The 15,343-nt window shown below is 36.5% G+C and overlaps 1 protein-coding gene across 1 annotated transcript; it reads right to left on the reverse strand.

The window, feature by feature from the left end:
- Positions 1-957: 957 nt before the first annotated feature.
- On the reverse strand, positions 958-14,130 carry LOC117269401 (annexin A1-like). The gene is made up of 12 exons (XM_033646389.2): positions 14,024-14,130; positions 13,816-13,928; positions 13,446-13,551; positions 11,631-11,725; positions 11,096-11,209; positions 9,713-9,803; positions 9,287-9,423; positions 7,549-7,642; positions 4,597-4,692; positions 3,286-3,344; positions 1,292-1,414; positions 958-1,162 (listed from the first exon to the last, which is right to left on the reverse strand). Exons 2-12 carry the CDS (start codon positions 13,882-13,884, stop codon positions 1,106-1,108), a joined length of 1,041 nt encoding a protein of 346 aa, XP_033502280.2. The 5' UTR covers positions 13,885-13,928; positions 14,024-14,130; the 3' UTR covers positions 958-1,105.
- Between the last annotated feature and the right edge of the window lie 1,213 nt (positions 14,131-15,343).

Here is a 15,343-nt window from a genome sequence, read left to right on the forward strand (position 1 = left end):
AATATTGACCTGAGCATCTCATAATTTTGTTTTAAGTCAAAATATCAACCTTCTCTCTAATAGTTTGACTATCTCAATAAAATGTGACTCATATCTTTCGATCTTTTTTTTTTTTTTTAAAAAAAATAACTGAATCTCTCATTTCTAAAGATTACAAACATTTAAACAATGGTGGAAAGTAACTAAGTACATTTACTCAAGTAATGTGCTTAATAACAATTTTGAAGTATACCATACTTGAGTATTTCCATTTTCTGGTGCTTTATACTTATACTCTTCTCCATCTTAGAGGCAAAAATTTTATTTTTACTCCTCTACATTTATTTGATAGCTTTAGTTACTTTACAGATTCTGATAATTAATACAAAAAAGTAATAAATTATGGTGTATTAATATAGTTTAAGCTGCCCAACAAATGAGCTTCACCTTTACCAGCTGCAACATTAAAGTGATGAACACGATAAGTATATTTTTACTTAAAGTATATTTTGATGTGTATGTTTTTGCATTTTACTCACTTACACACTTGAATGCAGGACTTTTGCTTGTAACAGCAAGTAGTAGAGTATTTCTGCACTGCAGTAATATTAATTTGACCTAAGTAAAAGATCCAAGTATTTCTTCCACCACTGGTATTTCATGGTTATTATGATTGAACTTAAAGTCCAAATTTTAATTTATTATTGCATAATTCAGACTCAAAATTGTATACTTGTGTAGTTTGGGCAGTATTCCAATGTTAATCATTTTAAACTTGAAACTCCAAACTTTCTGAGCCTTTTTTTTCTGCTGCTCCAGCTTCCTTTTCATTCATCTTCACATCTTTAACCAGTGAACCAGGAACCATGTTATGAACTACAGCTCAGTATACAAGTAGAGAGGATTCATTGTTAAAAATAAAAAGACTGACAACACATGAAAGCAAAAAGAGAAACATCAAACAACAGACAGGAAGGATATGATTATGTATCATATGGTTTTTATTGTTGGTGGGATTACATCAAAAAGATAAAACAGATTAGATACGTCATCCATAATCATTTTTGATAGATGTGAGATTTCAGTGACATCAAATGGCTGGTCTCCATTTCCAGTGAAGTGGTTTTCAGTGAGGTCCACACAGTCCCAGCAGGATGGTCTCATAATGTCCTTTAGTCTCCCTCTGTGGAACAGAGACAAAGAGTTGTTCAGGTGATATACCCAGATACTATACTGTCTTTGTGTCTGTACTGAATGAGTGAAAACAGAACATGAAGGCAGCCATTCAGGAAAATCAAATATGTCATAGTACCAGTATGTGCTCCTGTAGGCTGATGCCAAACATGGCCCTGTACTCCTGCACAATCTTCTTCAGGTCGATCTCAGAGCGGCTCACCAGCACCCTGATGAGTGTGTCCTCACATGTGCCATAGCCCTGTGAGAACGGAGCAGAGGAGTCATTGCTGAACGGGTAGAGAGCATGCAAATCACCTCCCCCTGCAGGTTTACTACACACTGTGTGTTCTTATTCAATATTTGTATAATGTCAAGGTATAGTTATGTAGCATTACTACATACTAAATCTGATTGACTGTACAAACAATCACTTCAGTTTAAGGTCAATGGTATAAGAGTTAGGGGGATTTAGTGGCATCTAGTGGAGAGGATTGCAGATTGCAACCAGCTGAAACTTCTCCCGGTTAGAATTTCCTTAAAAGTTCTTTGTTCAGGAGGTTTTTACCAGAAGTCAAATCATCCACAGAGGTCTCTTGCTCTCCAAAACAAACAGACACAGTGATTTAAACCAGTAAAAATACTGAATAAAGCAGTTTCACGTTACAAATCAATGTTTCTCTGATGCTGTTTGGCTTGTCAGAAACAGGCCATGAGCCTTGCACTTACTAATCTGTGCTCACATTATTTCTCTGATAACTTACAATCCAGGGGCCGTATTCACAAAGCTTCCTAGCGCTAAGAGTTGCTCCTTGTGACAAAATTATTAGAAAGTTGTTAGAGTTGTGACGTTTTCTTAGAATTTCCCCTTAAAGTCAAGAGTAGGTCCATGTAAAGACAAAAGTTATTTACAGAGCATCTTAGACCTTAAAAGAGCTCCTGAGGTGAAAAACTATTTAGAGCAGGGAGGAGGACTTTTAAGAGGTTTAAGAGTTTCTTATCCTGCAGGCGTACAGTGGGTGTGTCTCTGACAACCACTCACATCTGTTAAAATAATACATCATTCCTAACAATGGGGTCAACCACACCTGCTCACTAAGGTAAACCTTAGTTCAGAGCTGCTCTGAGAACTTTCCTAAATTACTCCTAAGCTAGGACTCCTTACCAAAAGTTTTTAGTCTAAGTTAGAGGCTCTCTGAGAGTGTTCTCAGAATGTTTGTGAATACAGCCCCTGATGTTCAGGAGGGTTTTAGCAGGAGCCAAATTCTCTGCAGAGGTCTCTTCCTCTCCAAAACAAACGGGCCTGGTGTTTTAAACCGGTTAAAACACTGAAAGCAGTTTCACATTAAAAAAATCAATGTTTTTCCAACGCTCCCATGGCAGAGGATGGCCGACACGTAGCTTAAACGGACCTATCTAGAGCCAGTTTGGTTTGTCTGTTCTGTGACACTGCAGAAACATGGCGGTGCAACATAGCAATCCCAGTAGAAGCTCATTCTAAGCTAACAAAAACACAACAATTCTTATTTTCAGGTGATTATCCACTAAAGAAAACATGCTAAAAATATTCAATTTCTGCCAAAATATCCCCTGAAACCCTACACACTGGACCTTTACGCAGTATTTTGCAGAGGCTGACAATTTTTAAGTGACAAGAGCTCCAAATACTGACATTTGAGGGTCAGCTGGAAAACAAGGATTCATTTACAAGCTCAATGCTGATCAGTAAAGTCAGTTTTTGCATGTTATTTTAATGCGCGTGCAGCAAATTATGACAGACATGTTAATTCTTGTCCCATTTCAAACAAATTTTCAAGGCAGGCATTTGAAAGAAAGACTCAAATGTGATAATTAAGAAATCCATGGCCATCTGGGACTCTGAGTGAGAAGGACAAACAGTGCAGTTACCCAAAAACTAAAACTAAATTGCATTTGTTAGCAAGATTACAAGCAATCTAAACCATGTTAGTGGGTAAGGATTATTCTAAATTACATAAGCAAAACAGAAAAGGAAAACTTCACTCAGCAGAAAAGTCTGTGGTACCGTCACACACACACACACACACACACACACACACACACACATACATACACACACGTGCACTCTGACATATGGTAAGAAAGAAAACACACCTCCATCGCCTTATGGAGCTTCTCAGCGAAGAAAGCCGGTGTGTTCCAGGCACATTTCACTAAACATCAAAGAGACACACAAACATTCCTACTGAAAATATGCACCGTCCAGATGTTGCTACGTCTCACAGCTCACACTTATTTGCTTTCATGATATTGTGCGTTCAGGTTCAAGTCATCCAGACAAGGTTTTAGACGCCCCCTGATCTCATGGGGTGTGAGGTCATGATGCACCACATGCTGGAGGCTAGAATATATAGATAGTAATATTGGGAATGGGTCTATCTAGTGCGCTCACTCTTCACTTCTTATGTATGCATTTAAAGGGACAGTTCACCCCCAAACCAAAAATACATATTTCCCTCTTACCTGTAGAGCTATTGATCAGATTAGTTTGTTTTGGTGTGAGTTGCCGAGTGCTGGAGATATGTATGGAGGCTGTATTTTGGGGTAAACTGTCCCTTTAAGGTGCAGTACCTTTGCTCTGGTTCTTTATGGATGCCCTCTCTCTGAACACCACATGTTGCAAGACTGAGACTTAACAGTGAAGCTATGTTGATGTATGTTTTGGAGAGTTCAGCCCTTTTGGTAAATCCGTCTGTCCAGCTGCTTCTTAAGCACGACAACGTCAGTCAGATCATCCACCCACCCCTCTGTAGATTCCCCCTAAATTAAGTGTGGAAATTCAGTGTGTTTTTGTCGCTCATTTTGTCACTCTTTCTATTGTTGACTCTTATATGGATTAACATCCCAGCCTGTAGTTTTCTTAACAGCTCCTCCGTATAAACATCAGTCAAGCAACACCGTAGTCAACACTTGCCTGTGACAAAATACGTGTTTAAAGTCCATGAAAACTGTTTAAATGTGCATTGTGCATGATTACAGTTTGGAAAAAACATCCTGAGTTATTATTTATTTGAGGATTAACACTAAGTAGCTCAACTAATCTGCGTCATTAAGACTGTGTGGGTGTGCTTTGATCAGGTTTGATTGACAGCGGCTTGGCAGCATTAGCCAACAGCCCACTACTGTTATATATAGGCTATCATATGTTCATAAATGCTGATTCATGCACTGATTTTGCCACTTTAAAACCAGTGAGAAAAGCACAGAAGGAAACACAAATGCAGGAATCTTTCTTGTGAAATAACCAAATATATGCAGGACCCCACTGCTCACAGTGAGAAGCTGATTTTCAGGGCCTTTCAAATTTGTTCTGAAAACTCAGTCCAATCCTAACAAGAGAACTTATTCACTAAAAGTAAACCAAATCTGATCAAATCATGAAAGAGATGAAGAAACCCTCCTTACCAATGTCAATGAGACAGTCTTCAATGTCTCCACTCAGCTCCAACTGCAGGGCTTTGGGTAACTTAACGTCACTGGTTGCAGCGTAGTGATGGAACGCTGACAGGTAAAAAGACAAACAACAGGTTTTTATGGGTTAAACTTGTCAGACAGAAAGCAAATGTCTCTCTAAAAAGTTCTTGTAGTCGACGTATGCAACTATTGCATTTATCCCAAGCATTTTTGGAATTTAGAAAACAGCCACAGCTGGTTTGAAAGGCTCTTTAGACACGAGCTGCCAGAATTCATACTCTAAATGAATACTGAGCTGAAGTATTAAATACGAAGAGGAATTTTGCAATTACTGTAAACACCTAAGAGGCTGTAACTGTACATAACTGCAATTCTTAAATAAAATACATGGCCATCACACATGAAGCATATTTTGGAGTTTGTTTTTAGACGTGTCATTTGCTGCTTTATTCAACTTGTCATCTAAAGTGTGCAGCACAAAGACATGGAGCATCGTCACGTTCAGAGTATGTGCTCTTTCACACATACACCAATTTTCCAAAACAGTTTACTTTATTTAGAACATTGAACATTTTAATTTATATTATTTATTTATTCATTATATTTTTACTTTATATACTAGGGCATATAAAGATTTTTTCTATTTTTATTTCAATTATTTTTGTTTTATTAATTTATTCATTATATTTTTACTTTATATACCAGGGCATATTAAGATTTTGTTTTATTTTTATTTCAATTATTTTTATTTTATTTTATTTTATTAATTTATTCATTATATTTTTACTTTATATACTAGGGCATATTAAGATTTTGTTTTATTTTTATTTCAATTATTTTTATTTTATTTTATTTTATTTTATTTTATTTTATTTATTCATTATATTTTTACTTTATATACTAGGGCATATAAAGATTTTTTTCTATTTTTATTTCAATTATTTTTATTTTGTTTTATTAATTTATTCATTATATTTTTACTTTATATACTAGGGCATATTAAGGTTTTGTTTTATTTTTATTTCAATTATTTTTATTTTATTTTATTTTATTTTATTTATTTATTCATTATATTTTTACTTTATATACCAGGGCATATAAAGATTTTTTCTATTTTTATTTCAATTATTTTTATTTTGTTTTATTAATTTATTCATTATATTTTTATTTTATATACTAGGGCATATTAAGATTTTGTTTTATTTTTATTTCAATTATTTTTATTTTATTTTATTTTATTTATTTATTCATTATATTTTTACTTTATATACTAGGGCATATAAAGATTTTTTCTATTTTTACTTCAATTATTTTTATTTTGTTTTATTAATTTATTCATTATATTTTTACTTTATATACTAGGGCATATTAAGGTTTTGTTTTATTTTTATTTCAATTATTTTTATTTTATTTTATTTATTTATTCATTATATTTTTACTTTATATACCAGGGCATATAAAGATTTTTTCTATTTTTATTTCAATTATTTTTATTTTGTTTTATTAATTTATTCATTATATTTTTATTTTATATACTAGGGCATATTAAGATTTTGTTTTATTTTTATTTCAATTATTTTTATTTTATTTTATTTTATTTATTTATTCATTATATTTTTACTTTATATACTAGGGCATATAAAGATTTTTTCTATTTTTACTTCAATTATTTTTATTTTGTTTTATTAATTTATTCATTATATTTTTACTTTATATACTAGGGCATATTAAGGTTTTGTTTTATTTTTATTTCAATTATTTTTATTTTATTTTATTTTATTTTATTTATTTATTCATTATATTTTTATTTTATATACCAGGGCATATAAAGATTTTTTCTATTTTTATTTCAATTATTTTTATTTTGTTTTATTAATTTATTCATTATATTTTTATTTTATATACTAGGGCATATTAAGATTTTGTTTTATTTTTATTTCAATTATTTTTATTTTATTTTATTTTATTTTATTTTATTTATTTATTCATTATATTTTTACTTTATATACTACGGCATATAAAGATTTTTTCTATTTTTATTTCAATTATTTTTATTTTGTTTTATTAATTTATTCATTATATTTTTACTTTATATACTAGGGCATATTAAGGTTTTGTTTTATTTTTATTTCAATTATTTTTATTTTATTTTATTTTATTTTATTTATTTATTCATTATATTTTTACTTTATATACCAGGGCATATAAAGATTTTTTCTATTTTTATTTCAATTATTTTTATTTTGTTTTATTAATTTATTCATTATATTTTTACTTTATATACTAGGGCATATTAAGGTTTTTGTATTATTTCATTTTATTTTATTTTATTTGTATTTATTTTATTTTATTTTAAGTCCTGCTGTTTTTGGATTGTAGTACTCATGTTCCATCCAGGGTGGGGTAGGGAAGAGGGAGACTTTAAAGACTGGAGGGACTAAAAACAGTCCTTTGTTGGGCAGCTGATTAATGTCATAATATACATCCAGTATTACAAATATACGTAGAGGCTGATAATTTGTTGTTATACTCACCTCCATATTAAAAAGATAAAAATTTGATCACAAAGAAGAAAGACTATGTGTGCTTAAATAAACCCTCTCTTGACACATACATCTAAGAAATCTAAAAAGAATCTATTACTAATCTATTACGTCATCCAGAGTACAGCTGTTTTTAATTTTTCTTCACATGAGTTCACAGACGACTCCAGTGATAAAGATACAGTTTAATCAAAAATTATTTGAATAATCAGGCTGACTTTGCTCCGTATTGTTCCCACAGTGCTGGGTGTGTTCAACCTGACACCTGCAGAGTGTGGTTCCACCTGTTTTTCCAGATGTGTGTTTGTGTGTGTTTTCTCTTTGAAATGGAGGATTGGCTGATTCAGCTCTGATGAGTCAAACGTAACAGCTACAGCATTCACACATTTCAAACACTCACTCCTAGAGAGCTGCGGGCCACTGCGCGTGGTCAGGATGTCGATGAAGGTGGAAACATCGATTCCATCGGGATGCTCAGCAGCTTCAAACAGAACCTACAGGAACATAACAACAACATGTCATTACCAGTTTATATTGAAGACTTTTACATCAGGATACAGGATAACTCTGACAATACTCTAAATGTTTCTTATTGTCAACAACTGATCCTACAAAGTATTTTCTGCGTATCCAAAGCCCAACATAAGCCCACCAGTGAGCCACAGTGTTGTACTGGGTGACATGTTCCTTCAAAGGCCGGGGCCAGAAGAAAAGATCACCTGCCAAGATGCAGACCACTGTTTGAGGCCAACAAGAAGCAAAACTGGTTGTGTTTTAGCGAGTCATTGCTGCATCTTTCCACCTTTTTTTCCACCAAACATTATAATTTTTTAGCAACCCCTCACTGAGTTTCCAGCCGGGATAGTGCAACCAAAATCATGTGTTCAGAGCCAAAACATAATCTTTTCCTCACCTTAACCAAGGGTTTTTGTGCCTAAACATAACCACACATTGTGCTGTTGAAATGTTAAGTTTCTACATATTCCCTACATAATAAATTAAAAATGTACCAGTCTTGGTTTGCAGAAACGTACAATGCCAACACTAATTCTGTGTTGTCCTTCATTACCATGAACACACACACTGTAGTTTATCTTTGACTCAATCACACATACATCATCCTGCTGCTGCAAATACTCACTTGAGCACCAAATCTGTATCAATCCACGGCTGGAAATAGTCCCCAACAAATGCATTGTTCACTCCTGTTTGAGTGACGTTTGATTAAAAACTACAGTGCCCAGCTGTTTAAGGAAATTATAGAGCCTTTTGTTCAAATTTAACTATGAACTTGTGAACCAAATTTAATATTTTTCTGTTCATTTGGTACCAATGGGCTTGGGGCTTCCTCAGTAGAAAAACATTTGAGGGATTTATTGACATATTAAAGATATACTATGCGAGATCTTCTCACCAAAACAATGACTCATAAAATCTCTCTCAATCATCACTGATAACCCACTAGAAGTGTATTTATCTGCAGAGACTTGCTGTATTGGGGATGTTCTGGGGCATGATGTAGCCCCCGGCCCATAACAGCACATAGCTAAGGTTACGGCTTAAGAAAAAGGTAGCAGCAGCAGCAGCACAAGGAAGCTGCTAAAATCGGGGACACAGTGCCAGAAAAATGCAAATATAGCGAGGTTAAACAGCCAAGAGACAGAGCGTGTCCCAAAGCAAGAGTTAATCTGGCGGTGGCTGTCACTTTGACTGCTGAGCGCTGAACAAGACCATAGGAATAAAGAGCAATGCATGTTAGCTTAGTTAGCCTGCTAAAATATTAGCTTTACCCATTACAACAAATGTAAAGTTCCTACAATAGTATAGTAGCTTGCAGTGCACATACAAGCAGTGTAAGGAGGGCCCAAGTTTAAATGTTGTGTTAACAAGTTGTGACGACCCCTACACTCCACTAGGTGTGTCTGTTTTCCTGACTGTTCTCCCTGTTTCTGGATGCGCATCAAGGCAGAGGGTCTTCGTTTAACTCTTTGTACACTTGTCTCGTCTCCTATCCTTGTTGCAGCCTAAGAGCCGGGTTGTTACAAAGTAGTACCTGATAATTCCTGCATAGTATACCTTTAAGAAAAACACTGAATGATGTCAGGCTTATCATTTATACATAGATTTTTTTATTTTACCTTTGCGTCTCTTTTGGCCAGATCCGTGTCGACTTCCGTGTTCTCATCTTTGTTTGCTTTCAACATGGCCAGAAGAGCCGTGGTGAAATCAGAGCTGGTCTCATACTTGATAATGTCCTCCAGCTCTGTTTCGTACTCTGAGGGACAAACATAACAGACTTTACAGTAAGATAATGGACCACAGTATGACTGCAGTGCTTAGAGCTGTTGTTTAGAGGTTTACAGTCCCCATTACAGGGTGATTACAATGCCGCACTGTCTGGGAATTCAGTGTTGTTCTGCTGCTGTGTGCACCGGAGACACGACAGAGTGTCTGGTAAACATCTTAAGATGTTGTGTAAAATGTGAAGACCTTTCAGGAAGTCAGAGCTCAACATGTTCACCAAGAAATAAATAACAGACTAACTGCACTGTATCGGGTCAAACCTTGTTTGAAGACCCGCTTGATCTCTCGAATCTCTTCGTTTGTTCTCGTTGCCAGAATCTCCGTCAGGACGTCTTCATTTGTGCCCCAGCCCTGTTGGAATAAAGCAAATGCAGGGAGTGACCAAATCTAACACATTAAAGAGTAACATTTGTTCTTCTTCTTTCAAAATACTCATCCATTTTAACAGGAAATGTACCGTTTACATACAGTCTCTTTCAAAATAAACACACTACGTCGGTACAACACCGCAATGTGACTTTTTTTTTCCCCTCCAACAACTAACGCACATGGTTGGGTTTGGGAAAAAAGAACAAGGTTTGGCTTTATAATTGTACAGGATGCGAAGACCGCTCTCCTGGGTGAAAGCTGATGTTTGGTGGGCCAATCCCTCACACCTTCCGCCCACCTTACTTGGACTTTCAGCACCTTAACTTTCGCTCCTATCCCGCCACGTTTGCACCTGACATCGCCAAACGCGATTAAACTAGAGCGGCAACTGGCCGTGTAAGGACGGCTTTCTTCATCAGTGTCTGATGCTGCAAGTCACTGCCCAATCGCCGGATTTCGACCAGGTTATCAGCTCAAAGTCCACTGTTTCTTTGATTTTGTTAATGTAGAGAAGAGGACCCAGCTATAAAAATCTCTGAATGGAAGAGAAACATGTAGATTAAAACTAGAATTACTGCCTTGTGGTTATATGCCTCTGTGAACCAGTCAAGTTGCAGTCACAGTTTATATCCATGTCTGTCTAGAGTCATATGTAGCCACGACAGTAAACAAAGCTTTAAATATAGGTGTTGCTGCAAAGAAACTACAAATTTTAAACCATCAGCTTCACACATCTTCAACCCGGCAGCACTAATGATCTGTACAATCAGTTTCTAAATTGACCCCTAAGATGAGCGTCACCAATTAAGTATCCCCGTCCGTTCTTGAGTTATACCATTGGATAATGGCCAGAAAAGTGTTTTTGCAGAACTTTATGGTGTCACAGTGAAGTTGACCTTGGTTAAAAAATGTCATCACTTCATTATCTTACTCTATTAGACATTTGTGTGAAATTTTGTCATAAGTAGTTAATGAGTTATGGCCAAAAACATATTTTGTGAGGTCACAATAACCTTGACCTTTGACCTTTGGCCACCAAATTCTAATTAGATCATCCTTGAGTCCAAGTGGACGTTTGTGCCAAATTTTGAGAAAATCCCTGAAGGTGCTCCTGAGATATTACGTTCAAAAGAATGGGACAGACGAACAACCCGAAAACATGTTGCCTACCGCAAAATATTATAGAAAATATTACTAACCTTGGACAGGCCCTGCTGGCAGGACAAACCAGTGACATGAAGAGTAACGTGGAAATCATTTTCTCTGATATTTACCTTTGTGGCCTTCCTGAGCAGGTAGGCATCAAACTGAGCGGGCGTCATGAGCAGAGCCAGAGAGATGTCCTCTAAATCTGACCTGAGAACCGACTTCAGATCGTCTTCCAGCCGCTGTAACACACAGAGAGCAGCCACACAAAGAGATGAAGTACTGCTGATCATAATCAAGCATTTCAAAATGACTGCTGCAGAAAAATAAAACCATTGTGTGAGTATTTTTTTAATGTCATCTGCTTAAGTGCCTGTTAGGACCCAGCTTGTTATGGGAATTTTTGGATACCATTGTGAAGGCATTGACTAATAATAGCACCTTTAGCTCAAAGCAGTGGATCTGGATTTAATGACTCGTTGCTCATTTGTGTTGCAAATCTGTCGTAGCTCGAAGCACTTTACATAGTGAGGTCAGAGGGAGGATTGTCAGACTTGTTTTTGTATTTCACCAGGCTTGTGTTCACCTTGTAGCTGATTTATAATCATTATAGTAATCAGTACTCGACTCTGTCTTGATGAGAAATGATGATGAGAAACTCACCTTTCCAGTGGACGCCTCATAAACTACTTTGATCTTCTGTCTCTGCTCGTTGCATCTTTTCACCAGGACAGCAACGATCACATCCTCATCCACCTCTGTAGGGGACAAGTTGTAGTTTAGCCTACTCTCTTTAAAGTGCTTATAGCCTTTAGATCAGAAATGTGCAGTGTTGAAAGAAGATCCATGTCTCCTAAGTACATTAAAATGATGAAAACCAGAGGGGCAGCTTGACTTGCATGCAATCAGGTTTTTCCACATTTTCACGGAGGAAACATCAACCATATTTTAAAGGAATACCTCAGCCTCCAAATGACCATTTGTATGTAAATTTCTTACCTTGTGTCACGCTGACTTCATGAAGAAAACTGTTTTTCTCACATACCTCCATGTTGAACAATGAATCCAAAAACTCAGAGAATTCTTGATGAATTGACGTCATGGGCAACAACGTTTAACAACAGCAAAACTATGACAAAACATATGTTTACAAATGCTCACAAAACTCATACAGTTTAATCCAAGTCTCATTGATCCAGTAATATGCTCAGTACTTCCCAAACAGACAGTCCTGTCCAACGGGGAACTGAAATTAAGACCAAACTCATCACTCCAACTGACAAAAACAGTAATTTTGCCTCGCTGAACACAGGAGCTGCTGGTCTACCACTGCCTCGATTGGTAGTTTGCTTTAGTGAATCCAAACTAACCCTTTAAAAAAAACAAAGTCACACAAATACAAAGTAACTCATCAAGGCAACAGTAGACCAACCAAGCGGGTGCCATTCGGACGATGGTGCTTGGGCAGTGACTTCCATGTCAGACACTGACGAAAAAAGCCATCCTTTTACATCAGCATCATACAAGGCTGGGCGCCAGTAGGCATCAGGGGAAATGCAGCGGGACAAAAACGTAAGTGACGGGGCGAAAAGTCCAAGTAGGGCAGGCGGAAAGCAAGGGGTGGTAGATGGGTCCAACAATCACCAACTTTCACCCAGGAGGCCAGTATTTGCTTTCTGTATGAATGTAAAGCCAAACCCTGTTATTTTTTTCTAGACCTAACCACATTTGTGTGTCTAAACGTAACCATGTGTGTTTGTTGCTGAAGGAAAAAAAAACCCAATTTGCAGTGTTGTACTTACGTAGTACATTAATTTTGAATGAGACTGTATGCAAACTGTAAATTTCCTGTGAAAATGGAGGTGTATTTTGAAAAGATGCAATGCATGTAACAGGCTGAAGTTGACACAGCGTTCTAGAACGTCAACAACCAACACACCCAGGGTACTTTGCACATCATATGTTGATGTGGAAAATCCACGACCAAGCGGCGATATGTGACGAGGTCAGAGTGAGAATGTGTTGGACCAACAGCTCCTGTGTTCAGCGAGTTAAAATTACTGATTTCGTCAATGGAGTCTGGCTTTTTCATTCCCTGGAAAATGTCTGTCTGTTTAGAAAGTACTGAGCAAATGACTTGATAAATGAGGCTTGGATTAAACTGCACAAGTTGTGTAATGTTTTAATATAGATTTAGCAGTTGTTAATTGCTCCTATGACTCCAATTATCAAGAACGTTCTTTGTTTTTGGATTCTTTGTTCGCCAGAGGCATGAGAGAAAAACGAAGTTCTCTTAACTACTTCACTACTTCAAAGTAACATGGCGTGAGTAACTGATATACAAATGATTATTTGTATGAAGTATTCCTTTAATTATTGCTGAGTTCTTCAACTTTAAACTGTACATCATCTACAAAGAATGACCCAGCCCTACAAGCATGAGAACTTTCTTAAGATAACATGAGTGAGCACACGCACCTTTACTGTCAATGGCACTCTGAAGAGTGGACGCATCACTGCTGGCGTTGAAGTTTGGATACGGGGCAACTGTTCCATAAAACTTAGGTTTCACCTTCCCCTTCACCTGTAACAAAAACCAGAAATACAAGTTTTACTACCTCCGGCTGCTGCAAGCCACCAGAAACTCAAAGCTGTGGACGATTTACAGTTTTAAACATGATTTTTGATTTGTTCCAGTTTCATCACAGGGCAGAGTGACAGGAAGGATGGAGGAGAGAACGGTAAGGTGCAGAGCTGAAGGTTGACAGAGCTACAGACAGCTGTCAGTAGGCCATTAACAGGTGTATTCACCTCATGAATAATTGTTTCTATGTGATCTGATACTCACTACGACGGTGTCATCATCTCTGTCTTTGTCATGAATGATATCTTTGAAGAATTTCTTGAAGACGGACATGTTTACTTGGATGGAAAGTTATAACTAGATCCACAAACCTATCGCTGTAGAGGGAAGAAAGGAAACAATAAAGACAAATAATGAATTTAAAGTTGATTTAAATGTTTATACATACTTTAAACATATTAAAAAAACTCACCTGTGCTACTGCAGATGGTCCTCACGTTCCAGTTTGTAGCTCTCAGGTGTCAGTCGCAGTATTTACCTCACCCTGCAGTGTCTCCACCCATTACTGTGCAGATGGTTTTCAGACAGATTTATTTTCACCTGCATCGGAGGATCAGCCAATCGTCTGCCACCTCTCAGAGACTGCATTCCTGCAAGGTGACACCCAGAGGTTCGGGTGCCTCTGACAGGTTGGGTGACTCCTCTGTACAGACTTGTATTGTAATTTGTAAGAGCTTCACCCTTTAATCAAACAACTTATCATTTACACTGGCATCGAGGGAACGGTAATAACTGAGATGAAGTTGGCTGTAGTTCGTGTCTTTAAAGGAGATGGTGAAGTAAACAAAAATAAATACTGAGCTGAGACTCCACATTGTGGTTTTTACACAATTACATGACTGAACCTGATGTTCTGCATTTTTCTACTGCTAAAGGGAAACACGCCAACATCTGTTTAAATGCCTTAAGAAGAAGTTGTAATCACATTACATCTACTAACCACAACAATTACGTCATTACTTGTGTTAGTGTGCATGTCAGGTGACGTTGCAGAGTAGCGCAAAAGTAATGTAACAAATTACTTTGTACAGGGAGTAAATAAGTAAAGCAATGCATTACTTTTTTTGCTATGTAACAAGTAATGTGTACTTAGTTACTTTTTGTAAGTAAGACCCCAACACTATTAGGGAGTACTGCTGTATAACCTCCTGAGACCCTGTGTCTTCATGAGGACATCACATTTTGGGTTTACTTAACCTTCTACTTAACTGAGACCTGTTGTCCTCGTTCGTTGTCACTTTGTTGTGCCATCTAGTGGTAGTAAGAGCACAATACACTAATCCACGTAGAAACAAGATGGCAGCCATCTCTGTCAACTCAGTCTGCAGCCGATCCCGACACAAAAGTGGACAAGGTCTAAAACCTGATCACATTTTAATTTCAACAAATTATTATTCCAGTCCAGCGTCATCTTTTTGAGTCTTGTATAGAGTCCATTCTTCCCATTTTCTTTCTGGTTGTGCTTCTTGTAGTCTCACTATGTGTGTCAACTTCTCCATTAAAAAAAATCTCTTCCACAATTGTTAGCCACTGGTCCTTTGTTGGTGGTGTTTCTTTAACCCAGTTCCTAGCGAGTAGAGCTTTGTTGCTTGCTACTAGCAATATTTTGCTCGAATATCACGAGCAATAACAATTTACTCAGAAAATTTGGAATTAGCAAGTTTTCAAGAAATCCACTCAGGTTTTAAAAGGACAAAAGCGGAAAAAATGGCGTGGAAATTTAAAAAAAAAA

This window comes from Epinephelus lanceolatus, chromosome 19 (assembly GCF_041903045.1).
Source record: "Epinephelus lanceolatus isolate andai-2023 chromosome 19, ASM4190304v1, whole genome shotgun sequence".
Classification (NCBI taxonomy): Eukaryota; Metazoa; Chordata; class Actinopteri; order Perciformes; family Serranidae; genus Epinephelus; species Epinephelus lanceolatus.